The sequence below is a fragment of the Pogona vitticeps genome, chromosome 2 (assembly GCF_051106095.1).
Source record: "Pogona vitticeps strain Pit_001003342236 chromosome 2, PviZW2.1, whole genome shotgun sequence".
Classification (NCBI taxonomy): Eukaryota; Metazoa; Chordata; class Lepidosauria; order Squamata; family Agamidae; genus Pogona; species Pogona vitticeps.
Window position 1 is genome coordinate 35,486,293 of NC_135784.1, and position 14,021 is coordinate 35,500,313.

Here is a 14,021-nt window from a genome sequence, read left to right on the forward strand (position 1 = left end):
AAACAAATGTCTTTTATCTCTTAACACAGATCTATTTCTAGTGATGCACTAATTGTATCACCTGGTTAGATCTGAAGACTAAGTGCAACTATTGTCACTCTTTCATCATATAGATTACTCAGGTCTGCAAAGGTCAATTTGCATAGATGCCAAAATTAAAACATGCAGGAGTTGCTAATCAACCTTAAAGGAAGCACTCAACTAAAAAGTGGAATTGTTGTTTAGTCGTTAAGCCATGTCCCACTCTTCGTGACCCCATGGTCCAGAGCACGCCAGGCCCTCCTGTTTTCCATTGCCTCCCGCAGATTGGTCAAATTCATTTTGGTAGCTTCGATGATACTGCCCAGCCTTCTCATCCTCTGTCGTCCCCTTCTCCTCTTGCCTTCACACTTTCCCAAAATCAGGGGCTTTTCCAGGGAGTCTTGTCTTCTCATGAGATGGCCAGAGTATTGGAGCCTCAGCTTCAGGATCTGTCCTTCCAGTGAGCACTCAGGGTTGATTTCCTTCAGAATGGATTGGTTTGAGCTCCTTGCAGTCCAGGGGACTCTCAAGAGTCTCCTCCAGCACCACAATTCAAAAGCATCAATTCTTCGGTGTTCAGCCTTCTTTATGGTCCAGCTCTCACTTCCATACATCGCTACTGGAAAAACCATAGCTTGGACTATGCGGACCTTTGTTGGCAAGGTGATGTCTCTGCTTTTTAAGGTGCTGTCTAGGTTTGTCATCGCTTTCCTCCCAAGAAGCAGGCGTCTTTTAATTTTGTGGCTGCTGTCCCCATCTGCCGTGATCATGGAGCCCAAGAAAGTAAAATCTGTCAATGCCTCCATATCTTCCCCCTTCTATTTCCCAGGAGGTGATGGGACCAGTGGCCATGATCTTAGTTTTTTTGATGTTGAGTTTCAGACCGTTTTTTGCACTCTCCTCTTTCACTCTCATTACAAGGTTCTTTAATTCCTCCTCACTTTCTGCCATCAGAGTGATATCATCTGCATATCTGAGGATGTTAATATTCCGGCAATCTTAATTCCTGTTTGGGATTCCTCCAGTTGAGCCTTTCACATGATGCATTCTGCATATAAGTTAAATAAGCAGGGGGACAATATACAGTACAGCCTTGTCGTACTCCTTTCCCAATTTTGAACCAATCAGTTGTTCATTATGCAGTTCTAACTGTTGTTTCCTGTCCCACATATAGATTTCTCAGGAGATAGATAAGGTGGTCAGGCACTCCCATTTCTTTAAGGACTTGCCATAGTTTGTTGTGGTCCACACAGTCAAAGGCTTTTCGTAGTCAATGAAGCAGAAGTAGATGTCTTTGTGGAACTCTCTGGCTTTCTCCATAATCCAGCGCATGTTAGCAATTTGGTCTCTAGTTCCTCTGCCCCTTCAAAATCCAGCTTGTACTTCTGGGAATTCCCGGTCGACATACTGCTGAAGCCTGCCTTGGAGGATTTTGAGCATGTGAATGAGTGCAATTGTACGGTGTTTGGAGTATTCTTTGGCACTGCCCTTCTATGGGATTGGGATGTAGACCGATCTTTTCCAATCCTCTGGCCACTGCTGAGTTTTCCAAACTTGCTGGCATATTGAGTGTAGCACCTTAACAGAGTCATCTTTTAAGCTTTTAAATAGTTCAACTGGAATGCCATCACCTCCACTGGCCTTGCTGTTAGCCATGCTTTCTTAGGCCCACTTAACTTCACTCTCCTGGATGTCTGACTCAAGGTCAGCAACTTCACTAGCTGGGCTGTCTGGGACATCCAGATCTTTCTGGTATAATTCGTCTGCGTATTCTTGCCACCTCTTCTTCATGTGTTCTGCTTTTGTGAGGTCCCTACCATTTTTGCCTTTTATCATGTCTATCTTTGCACAAAATGTTCCTTTAACATCTCCAATTTTCTTGAACAGATCTCTGGTTTTTCCCTTTCTATTATTTTCCTCTATTTCTTTGCACTGTTCTTTTAAGAAGGCCCTCTTGTCTCTCCTTGCTATTCTTTGGAAGGTCTGCATTCCATTTTCTGTAACTTTCCCTATCTCCCTTGAATTTTGTTTCGCTTCTCTGCTATTTGTAAGGCCTGGTTGGATGGCCACTTTCCTTTCTTGCATTTCCTTTTCTTTGGGATGGTTTTTGTTGCAATGTTCCTGTACAGTGTTATGAGCCTCCATCCATAGTTCTTTAGGCACTCTGTCCACCAAATCAAGTTCCTTAAATCTGTTCTTTACTTCCACTGTGTATTCATAAGGGACTTGGTTTAGATTAGAACTGATTAGCCCAGTCGTTTTTCCTACTTTCTTCAATTTAAGCTTGAGTTTTGCTATGAGAAGCTGATGATCAGAGCCACAATCAGCTCCAGGATTTGTTTTTGCTGACTGTATAGAGCTTCTCCACCTTTGGCTGCAGAGAACATATTCAATCTGATTATGGTATTGCCCATCTGGTGATGTCCATGTGTAGAGTTGCCTTTTGTGTTGTTGGAAAAGGGTGTTTGTGAGACCAGCTTGTTCTCTTGACAAATCTCTACAGTGGTGCCTCGCTTTACGATCGCTCAGTTTAACGACGAAACCGCATTATGACGAACTTTTTGTGATCACTTTACGATGTTTCCTATGGGGGAATTTCGCTTTGCTATGATCGGTTCCCTGCTTTGGGAACTGATTCTTCGCAAAATGATGATTTTCGGACAGCTGATCTGCAGTTTCAAAATGACTGCTGGGTAAACAAAATGGCCCCCCGCTGTTTTCTGGGACGGATTCCTCGCTGCACAGGCAGCGAAAATGGCCATCCTATGGAGGATCTTCGCTGGACAGTGAGTTTCCAGCGCATCGGAATGCATTAAATGGCTTTTAATGCATTTCTATGGGCTTTTTAATTTCGCTTTTTGATGTTTTCGTTCTACAGCGATTTCACTGGAACGAATTAACTTTGTAATGCGAGACACCACTGTATTAGCCTTTGTCCTGCTTCATTTTGAACTCCAAGGCCAAATTTATCTGTTGTTCCTTTTTTTTCTTGACTCCCTACTTTAGCATTCCAGTCCCCAATAATGAGAAGAACATCTTCCTTTGGTATCAGTTCTAGAAGGTGTTGTAAGTCTTCATAGAATTGGTCAATTTCAGCCTCTTCAGCATTGGTGGTTGGTGCATAAACTTGGATTACTGTGATGTTGAAAGGTCTGCCTTGGATTCGTATTGAAATCATTCTATCATTTTTGAGAGTATATCCCAGTACAGCTTTTCCCACTCTTTTTTTGACTATGAGGGATTTTTCCCACTTTTTTTGACTATCTGTGGGATTCTTGCCCACAATAGTAGATATGATAATCATCTAAATTGAATTTGTCCATTCGTGTCCCATTTTAGTTCACTGACGCCCAGGATGTCACATCCAGCTTACCAAGGTTCTTAGATCTTACATTAAAATTAGAATATATCCCTTCAAATAACCTGAACCAACAGCAATCCTTGGATCGCAGTGTTTTAAAGATGATATTGACAAATTCTATTAGTACATTTATTAAGAGGCTTAGTTTTTGGCGCTCTCTTATTCAAACTAGAGTGTAGGAAGGTAAAGTGAGTAAAAGCCCCTAGAGTGTTCTAGGAAAGGCTACTCTGGCCCTTGGTGGGTGTGTTCTTTTTCCCCCCTTCCAGCCAGATTATTCCAATATTGCCTCATGGCTCTTCTAATGTCTTGTACTTGTTTGTTGTTCTGCATAGCCCTGTTCTTTCCCTCTTGTGGTTCTTTGTTTGCCTTTTTTAAGTAGCTTATTCAGAGATCCCACAGTTCTTGGTTTAAAATGAGTATTTGAGATCCTTTTTTAAAAAAAATCTGAAAGCTGCTATTTTTCTTTTTCACAGGGTGATAAGGCAGACAGTTTTTACATTGTAGAGTCTGGTGAAGTAAAAATCTTGATTAAAAGCAAGGTGAGTTCAAAAATGTCTGTTGCGGTGATAGTTTGAATTTATGCGATGTGAAACTATCTGGAAGAATGGGCTGTTAAAATAACAAGCAGCAAGCCTTTTCTGGAATTAATAATTCCTATGCTATCTCACAGTTATCTGAAGCAGAAAGGAACTTAATCCATGTCTTGCTGCTTACCCACAGAAGTTAACCTGTTTTTGCATCTGGATAGAAGCAGATCAGTTAACAAAAGGTTAATGAAGGATGGGTTAAAGGTAAATAACTCAGTCTAGCAGAGCATTGTATAGAGAGGCAACCTCAGTCATTCCCAAGCACAGCTGGATAACCTAGCAAATTCCCAGGGAAGGTTTATGGGTTTATTGGCTGCAAATGTCTTGAGCCAAGTCCTGTTAGCTTTGCAAAAAAAGCAAAACAACAACAAAAAGACTCCCAAGACTTGGAGCCATTAGCAAAGGGCCCCCATCTCCAGGGTGCCAACTGTGCAGAAGCCACCAAAACCTGGTTTGTAGAAGAAGAACAGCTCTTTCTATTCTTTTGCATGCACAGCAGATCACAGCTGAGGCAGGATCTGCAATCTTGTTTCACTAGAAGTTCCACCAGAAGGCAATGAAATCAGCTCTCAGAGAAATTGGAGCAGTCTCTTATTTCCTTATTGCAGTTATCAGCACTCTACCCATTTCTTCTTGACTCAAAATGTCATGGGAAAAGAAATAACACTAGTATTACAGTGTACTCACCCATTCCTAATAATATTGTTTCAGTTTGAATATGCACTGGTAGCACAACACACTACAACATTAGGCATTTCCTCTGCACTTTTATGAGCCAAAGAAGCTTAAAATGTACAAAATAATTTCTATGGACCTTTCTGGATATGTCCCACCAGCCCATTTACTATACTCTTCTCCATAACTATTACGTGGAGCTGATCTGTTACAAGTCTGAAGAGGTACTAGCTTTTTAGGATGCTTGAGGTAATAGTAGGCTGTATTACCACAAGGTAATACATAAAAACGGCTTAAAGCAGTTTAATCCTGGTACAGTAAATACTCTGACATATACATCACAATTGTCCTGTTTCTATGCCATATTGTAGTGTTACATCTGCACTAGTATTAACCATGGTTAATACCAGTGCAGATGTAACACTACAATAAGGCTAGTTAATGCTAGTTGACAATTGACAGCTTACCTTAAGCCTAATTGTAGTTAAAAGTTTATTCCGGCCAGTGTGGTGGACTAACCCTAGGTGCACTAACCCTAGGCAGTTTTCCTTAAGCACAATGTTTCACAGGTGGGTTTGCCAGAAAACTCCCTATATAATCCTCAATCATATCTCTGGTAACTATGGAATTGAGAACAGAGGATTGGTGAATTATCTTGGGAGCACTGAAAAGTTTGTACACGAATACTTTTGCTAGAGACATGTTTGTAAACAAGAATTCTTACCAAGTGTATGCTTATTATGCAGACTATCACAGGCAAGGATGCAAATCAGGAGGTGGAGATTGCTCGGTGTCAAAAAGGACAGTATTTTGGAGAACTTGCACTTGTTACCAACAAGCCCAGAGCAGCCTCTGCCTATGCAGTTGGTGAAGTCAAATGTTTAGGTAAGGACAACTTCTGTTTTTGTTTGTGCTCCCCCTGAATATGTACCATTAAAGCTGGATTTAATTGGCTCATTAATTTCATACTGTTCCATAGGCGGTTCAGCTCCACCTGTGAAAGGAGCATTTCCTCTCCCTTGAATTGTAAATTTGTTCTTCTGCCTTTGGGATTTGGGCTCTTGTCATTCTATAGAGCAGTTGTTGTTTAGTAGTTAAGTCCTGTCCCACTCCAGGAAACTCTTGTGCAAGTGATGAGCAGAGTGCCCTCTGAAGCATTAAAGTGGCCAATAGGAAGTTGGGGTTGCATTATTAAAGAAACAGTGCTTCTGGCTCTTGCCTCTAAAGAAAACCTTGATGACACAGCTACCATTTTACTATGTTCAAAAGACCAGAATTTGAAAAGCAAAGGATTATAGTTGATAGATATTCAAAGCCTCCAATGTCTTTATTTTTCTATTGCACATTCTATAACTATTGTTGACCTCATCAGATTAGAAGAATAATATTGAGAAGAGGCGGTTTATAGAAGATGCATTTCCAAAGGCATTCCCCCATTCATTTCTGTAACCATTTGGAGATCTCTTTGTATATTAGATATCCTGGTATAACAGCTGACCTGAATCTTGGTTTCTTTAGGAATTCTAGGGAGCAACTTGGTGGTTGAATGAGCGGTGCCTGGCAAAATTAGTTCTTTCTTTTCCTAATTCACCTCTAATCTTAGATCACTGACCACATATATGTACACCAGGATCGGATATAAGGAGACTTCCAGATGTTATTAGATTGCAACTCCAAGTGCTTCTCCATTGGTCATGCTTGCCAGGGTTGATGGGAGCACAGTCTTACACAAAATTCCTCTTTATTGTTTGAGAATTTGGGTAGACAATGCAGCATTCCAGATATTATTTGGCAGCAGCATCTGTAATACCATAGTGTGCACACAGTAAAGATGAGCTTTGGATGAGACTGTGCTGTGCTCCACAAATTGGTGTGCTGAGTTGTGAGTGACAGAACAGAGTCAGTTGATTTTGTCACTGACCTTGGAATTCCCTGCTTGTGTTGACTGGCAGGATTACCCCAGTAAAATGATCCTTAAGAAACAATTTCTGAAGCTTAGTTATTTTTTAAAAAGTGAACTCTCTTTGAAAATTAGTCATATTCTGAGATTTTAAGGTGTTGAAGGTCTGTCTGCAGCAAAGAGCATTTTTAGTGTTTCCTTGGAAATCTGAATTCATATAAAATGTTTGTCAGGTGTTAGATTTTTGTCTCAACAAAGCTGGCAAAACCAACTGTAGTACACCAGTACCTAAGTCACGTGTGCTGATGCAAGTGATAAATCAATCTCTTCTTGTATTTGCTCAAAGAATGTGTATGTACATGGTCATAAAACTAGTAAGCTTTCAGGCAACTTCAGGTTTTTCAGAGCACAGTTTGAAAACCACAGGATTAGAATGAATGGAGGGGAAACTATTGGTGCTAGACAAGTCTGTTAACAACAGTTTTCTGATGCAACTCCAACACAAACATTCCTGTGGGTGTAAATTAAAAATTACATACATGTAAACTAACATTGGACAACCTGTGGCCCACTAGATGTTGTTGGACTCCAGTTTTCATAAGCCTCAGTTATTGTGCCCAGCGGTCAGCAATAAGAGTTGATAGAATCCAACACCGTGCAAAACTTCAGGTTGCTTGCCCTGTACTCAAGCCAGAAATTCACAGCGCTGCTGGTTCAGCATCCTAAACTATAAGCCCTGTGTCCATTTCTACAGCATCGCTTCTTTAAAAATTCAAGGATACGATCAGCTTCCCTGTACACTTGTTTGTTCACCAGATGATTGTAGTTTTTATATTCTCTTTGAATTCAATATTGATACCTTTGTTTCGTGTCCTTGTGTTTCTGTGCAGTTATGGATGTGCAAGCATTTGAGCGATTGCTTGGCCCCTGCATGGACATTATGAAGAGGAATATAACACATTATGAGGAGCAGCTGGTGGCACTGTTTGGTTCAAGCATGGACCTGACAAATCCAGGCAATTAGGCACTGAGTACCTTAGTGCCTTCTTGGTTCAAGACACAGAAAAGTCTCCTAATAGCAGCAACGCAGCACCACACAAATGAAAAAAGGACACTACGGGACAGTGGCTGTTGGTGTCTTCTTGGGCATTTTTTTAGAAACCTACATAAGTCTCAGCACAGCTGGATGGGTCAAGGCTTGCTCCAGGCCTCTGCTTTGCTGCTGAAATGTCATTATTAGACCTAGCTTACGGCTGAGTCTCTTAAACCTCCTTTCACATTTCTTGGTTCAGAATGGCATGTCTCTCCAACAATTCAAGTGCCTGATATGAAAGATGTGGAGCCCTCAATGATGTGTTGTTCTTGTTTTAAAAAGAAAGGGTGAACTTTGTAATCAGTGATTTGAGATAGGAGGTGGCTTTTCCTTCACTCAGGGACAGCCACCTCCTTAACAGTATCTTTGTTTTGACATTTTTTTTCCATGACAGAGGATCAAAATCGCTTTTGATAATAATGATGATGATGATTTACCTGGGCTTGAAGAAGTCAATGATGTCAAAGGGGGTGGCAAGGCATTGAAGCTAGTGAATTTGCTAGTTCTAGATTTTCCCTGCCATCTGCTGGATGTGGCAATTACTGCAACTCTAAAAGTTAAGGCTTTGGTTGATAATGAATAGAGTATTGAAGCAAAATACCCAGTTATCAGTACATGTAACTGCAAGCAGAATGGATTTTTTTATATTTCTAAGACTACAGTGGTTTTGAATAGGCCATGAGATTCAGTGGCCACAAGTATTGCAGCCATATTGTCCTTTTTCTGTTTCTTAAATTGGACTAATTTATAGTCTGATAGGAAATAGGAGAGCATAACCCAAATTCCTGTTAATGGGAATTCTTTATACTCCTAGATTTCGCATGACATTGCCCTTGGCAGAACCAGTTTTAATGCTTTTTTTAAAAAAAAATTAAGGAGTGGTTTTTTGGTAACTGAAAGAATATTTGTGTACTAAAGGGGGCTCCCTTCAACTGCAGTACAGTATTTTACAACAGCCTATATAGCTAATTAGGTATAACTAATTTTCCAATTGCCAAGTCTTTTTGCTAAATCCTTTTCGAAAATAATTAGCATTTTACTTCAAAATGAATGATTTTTTAAAAAATGCAAAAAGAAAAATCTCATTTACATTCTTGGCAGTTGAAATGTGGCTTGGAGGGATCACTTTGGAGCATAGATTCAGTTAATTATATTCCCCAAAAATGCCTAAGTCAGTGGCTTTTTAAAAGGATAGCTTCTTAGAGGAGTATTTAGCCAAAATGACATCTGGACTGAATTTTTATCCAAAATTATATTATCAAAGTATTATCTCTGCAAGAATTAAACTGTGATAATTCATTTTTTCATAGCATTAGAAAGAAATTTCTTAAAGGAAAAGGTACTGAATGCATAAGTAGTAATATCAGTTGTCTGTTTCATTATCAGTATTTCTAAGCATGTTGTAAGCATGTCTAGATTGGAGATAGTTTTTCACTAATAGTGGATTGTCATCTGGTGGAGTAAGCAAACATTTACTCATTGTGGTTCTGCCAGGTAAACTTTAAATGTGTCTACCCTTTCTGAATTCATCCTTCTTGGCAGTGCCAGAAATCCAATTCACAAGTTAGTTTCTAGCCATTAGCCATTTTCTCACAAATTTCTACATTATTTGTTTTAATACAGTCTTGAATCATGGGATGATATTGTGCTGGGCAAAAGGACTTAGTTTGTTTTTTTGTTGTGAAAGTCACAGAAAAGGCATTCAGATTCTAGTGGTTTTATCCTCTGTTTCCCCCAACATCTCAACTTCAGCTAATAGGAAACAGGTGTGCTGCTGCCCTGAAAGTCCAGAAGAAACTAACACTTAAATGTTAATCTAAATGTTTTGCACCAAAGATATTGTTCTTAATGGTACAAATATCAATTTGTGTAAACTTCTTCTAGGTTCTAGACACAAAGAAGGAAGTTGATGGGAAAACTTATCTGTGCAGCCTTTATTAATTATACAGCTGTGCATTAAAGCCATTCTTGAGGGTTTTTAAAAGACTTGGTCAGATTCCAGTTGCACCAAACAAATCAACTCTAGATCATACTTTCCAGCCAGTAGAGATGTTCACTTCATATATGTATCACTTGGAGAGCACTTGGGACTCTGGAGCATTTGTGCCTGTCCATTCAATCCAGTTGAATTTAATACTGCTATAATAGTGCTTACAAGTTAAACCATATTCCATATCTGCACTTGTTGACATTTAGTTTGGGTCTTGGAAACAATACTCCATTGAAAGACCCTTATCTATGATGTGTTTGAAACCATGTGCAGAACTGGAAGTGGAGATGTGAAATGGGTAGAGCAGTATTAGTTGCCATTGATTTTTACATTGTCTGTTGAACAAGTTCTAAATATTCTATTTTTCTCCCCCCTTTCAAGCAGGCATTTGAAGGGCTGAATTTGACAACCCCAAACTGGCCATAAATGTCAGTCTGTACAAAGTCTTTATATGATCCTGTGTTTCTGAATTATGAACTAGTTTTATGAATTACTTTATCATGGGCACAATTCACTGGCATTCATGTGACAGACTATGAAAATTCTATTTACACATTGAATCAGGACAGTTAGATTTTTCCAGTTAGATTTAAACAGCAGTCCAGTTTGTGGTCATCTGGATTACTCCTTTGCACAAATGAAGTCAATGTTGCTTTAAAAAAAAGCAATTTGAGCATTATCAGAGTGAAAATAATTGGAATATTGCATTACTAAATTATTTGCTATGTAGTGTATAGAATGGAAGCTGTGTGGTGCAGCCATGCAGATACCTTGACTCCTAGCAATGTTGACTAAGACTAGTTGAGCACAGTCTTTGGATTCATTAACTTATGATTTATTTGAACACCTCTTAAGAATTTTCTTTCTACTTTTGCTGGCATGGTGTTTGTTTTTTTGGGGGGGGAATCTGCTATCTTATAAATGATCAATGGAAAAATCTACTTTTAATAGAACTCAGCAGCAAAGTGGTCATCAGGAGTGGTGTTTCTGAGATTGTCTTTTCAAAATAATAATGTACAGTATGCCATTTTTGAGATTCCTGGAAAGAGCAACTAAGTATCCTGGTTATTACAATATTGTTGTTAATGGATAGCACAATTTTTCACGAAACCTATTAAACTAAATTATATGAAAAAACATCAGCTGGAAGGTACAGTTTTACAGAGGGAAAAAAGGATAGCTCATTTGTTTTTCCTCCGTCCTTTTTAGTTCTTGACATGTAACTGTAAACTAGGTTTGCCAAAAATATAACTTGTTTTGGTTTCCCCAAACCACCACTCCACTTACCTTCTTTTTGTGACTTCTGCTGGTAAGGTGTGTTTCACTGGCTCCAATCATATATTTCAGTTGAAGAGACTTTGGTGTGGTTTCTCTCTGTACAGGCTATAGAGCCATGCTGGACCTTGATCACCAGGGAAAAGGAAGTGGTCCCTTATCTCTAAGGAGCATGACATAGATTTGATGAGCCTAGCTGAAGCATAAATCAAGTGCTATGAATGCCTTCCTCAGTCACAAGGGTAATTTTAATGTTGCATAAATATGCTAGCTACCTCAAGGCTCTAAGTGCTTTAAATGTGTCTTGCCTGTGAGAATTCCACAAATTTGTCCTGATAAGTTGGTCCGTTGCATTACATATGTGGAATGTTCTCTCTTTTTTTACTTTGTGGAGAAGGACATATTTTAACTCATTTTACAGCTAGTACTCCCCCCCCCAAAAAAAAGTGTGGACATATTTGTAAAGGGGTCATTTCTTGTGATATAGCATTGCCCAGGGTAAAGGGGAAAGAACACCTGCCATAAAATATGCTGGTCTCAGTCTGATCTGGGGTTTGACTTTGTTTCCAACTAATAAAAGCTGACATGCCTTGTCCAGCCTTTCTGATTACAGATTTGTGTGTGTGTCAGTGTGCTTTTGAAATTATTCCAGCAAACAGTTCTGCAGTATTTCCTGTTTCTCTTGTCCGAAGACATGTTCCCGTTTATCTTCTATTATGTTAGTTTTTCAGAATTTAGAATTCACTTTTTGTTGCAGATTTGCAAACGTTGCAGCTGGGATAAATTGTTTGGTGATTTCTGCCTAACTGAAGTTACAGGATTGTGGTTTGTTTTCATCAGTTTTTCTTATAGAAGAAATGCCATTTCATAGAGATAAAATATATGGATCATAATAGTCTGGTGGCATCTTAAAATCTGTCTTCTTAATTGTCAGGCAAAGCTTCTGTAGATTCAAATCCATTTCATCAGATTCACAATGTCTCCTAAATCAGTAGGTCTTTCTATCCATTGGTGTACAAGAGTAATTTATAAATCATGATGTCAGAGGGAAATGAAATGCAAGAAATACATACTGTAATGATTATAGGTGAAAATATAATAGAAAGTAAAAAAAAGACACCTTAAAAACTAACTTATATACTTTTTGATGTAAACTTTTGTGGACAAGTCCACTTCATCAGACATAAAAGAGGGAGAAATAAAATGGCAAATATTTATACATGGTATCAAGGTATAGATGTCAATTTCTAAGGTGGATCTGTTGAAGGGTAGAATATCTGGGAGATTACAGTAAAATATTTGTAGTTTTCATATGTGGTAGTGCCCCCAAAATCCTTGGCCAACCTAGAAAAAAGAAACTGCCATGTTATTTCTCCTTCTCTTATTTCTTATTGTCTACAAAGGCTCACATCAGAAATGTAAATATTAGTCTTTAAGGTGCCACCACACTTTTTTTCTTTTTTTTACTTGTTATCTTTATTTTGTTTTCACCTATAATGCTTACACAGATTAACATGGCTACCCCTTCTACATACTGTAATAAGTATGTTAAAGCTTAACATGTATGTAAAATGTATGTAAAATAATCACAGTGGTGGTTCAGAAAGCAATGTTTATAACAGAGATGTGTCACCTGTATGTTAAATAACACTTGCAGTGACATAAAAGCTAGTTATCTCAATTCAAAGAATTGAATTTTGGCCCTATGATTTGAAATTTGATCCTTGAGATTCCCCCCAAAATCCCTTTATTCACACATGGCCACTTTAAATGTTAGTAACGGGAGTGCCCTGAGAACCCAAAATGTATGAATCATGACACAGATCAGATTCATTCTGGAAACACTTCCCTGAAATGCCTGAGTTTCCGCAAGCCCAGGAAAATATCTCTGATTGTTTTATTTGCTTTAAAAATTCTATTCATCTTTTCACTAAAGATGCTTTCCATTTCCCAATTTATATCAGACATTTAAAATTGCAAGAATGCAGTCCAAAACCTGAGGCATGCAGAGACTTTGGCAACAAAGAAGTCTTCACTTGCATTCTATCAGTTTAAGGATGTTAGTGAAAGCCTGGCTTTCCCATTAACTGTACATGTGAGAAAGGAAGTTCTGTCTGTTCAATTTTGGTGAGCTGGTGGAAAAGCAAAGAAATAGCAATATATTGTTGATCTAATCTTCTCCTTCATGGATGTGTTTCTGCTTTTTTGGCTCCAGAAGTGATAGAGGGGAAGGAATCTGGCCATGGGGGGACTGCTTCTAAACACAGCCTACAGGTAACCATTAGATTCCAGTTTTGGGATGTCATTTCCTCCCAGGTCAAGAAACTAGAAGTAGTTTGTTCAGGACTGCTCTCTCTTTAGTTTGGTTCCATAACTGGAAAGAAAATCAGCCTGGAGCTGGAGATCTCCATAAGTATTAAATTACAGGTGACTTCTGCACCAACACAAAGGAACTTTAAAATCCTAATTGAAAAAAAGAATAAATTAAAAGCATCTACTTTAAAGAGAAAACTCATTGGAAAAAGCAAATTCATCAGCTTTGCCTAACGTTACTAAACTTGTGCTATATTGCAATTAGATTCTTCAGCCTTGTGGAACTGCAAAATAATAATAATAAATTCAGGCAAAGTGGAGTAGTGTTATTCAACATTGGCCAGGATCCTGCTGCCAATTTACACTTGTATCAATCTTGGTGGCCAATTGCTACTCATTAATGAGATGCTGGGTGTGTTTCTGGGCACATGTTGTCTTTAAGGGTATACACAGAGCAGAGTTCAAAGATGCTTTCTGAATCATGGAATCTGGATAATGGAAATAAAGTTGATTGGGTAAAACAATACTTCCAGTTCTTTATAGTGTGGTGTTGTCTTGTGCTTATGCTTTGCTACACTTATGGAATGTCCTCTCACTTCCCGGGAGAGGGATGTGCACCATCTTCTCACAAATGTGTATGTACTGACCAAATCAGAGCTATTTCTGTGTTTCGAAGGCAAACGTTGTACAGAGAGGCATGGCATACATAATCCTCCTGTTAAATGTGACATGCATGAATGCCATGTGATAAACATGGAAGAAAGGGAATCAAAAGGTCCAATCCTCTTAAGGAAGATGCTGAGCCA

At 38.8% G+C, this 14,021-nt stretch overlaps 1 protein-coding gene across 1 annotated transcript in view; it reads left to right on the forward strand.

Annotated features, from left to right (window-relative positions):
* PRKAR2A (protein kinase cAMP-dependent type II regulatory subunit alpha) overlaps positions 1–13,741 on the forward strand; it is a 111,674-nt gene extending 97,933 nt beyond the window's left edge. The window contains exons 9-11 of the mRNA XM_072989313.2: positions 3,856–3,921; positions 5,391–5,529; positions 7,435–13,741. Of these exons, the coding sequence (XP_072845414.1) occupies positions 3,856–3,921; positions 5,391–5,529; positions 7,435–7,568 (339 nt within the window). The 3' untranslated portion in view covers positions 7,569–13,741. The remainder of the gene's footprint in view (positions 1–3,855; positions 3,922–5,390; positions 5,530–7,434) is intronic.
* The last annotated feature ends 280 nt before the right edge of the window (positions 13,742–14,021 follow it).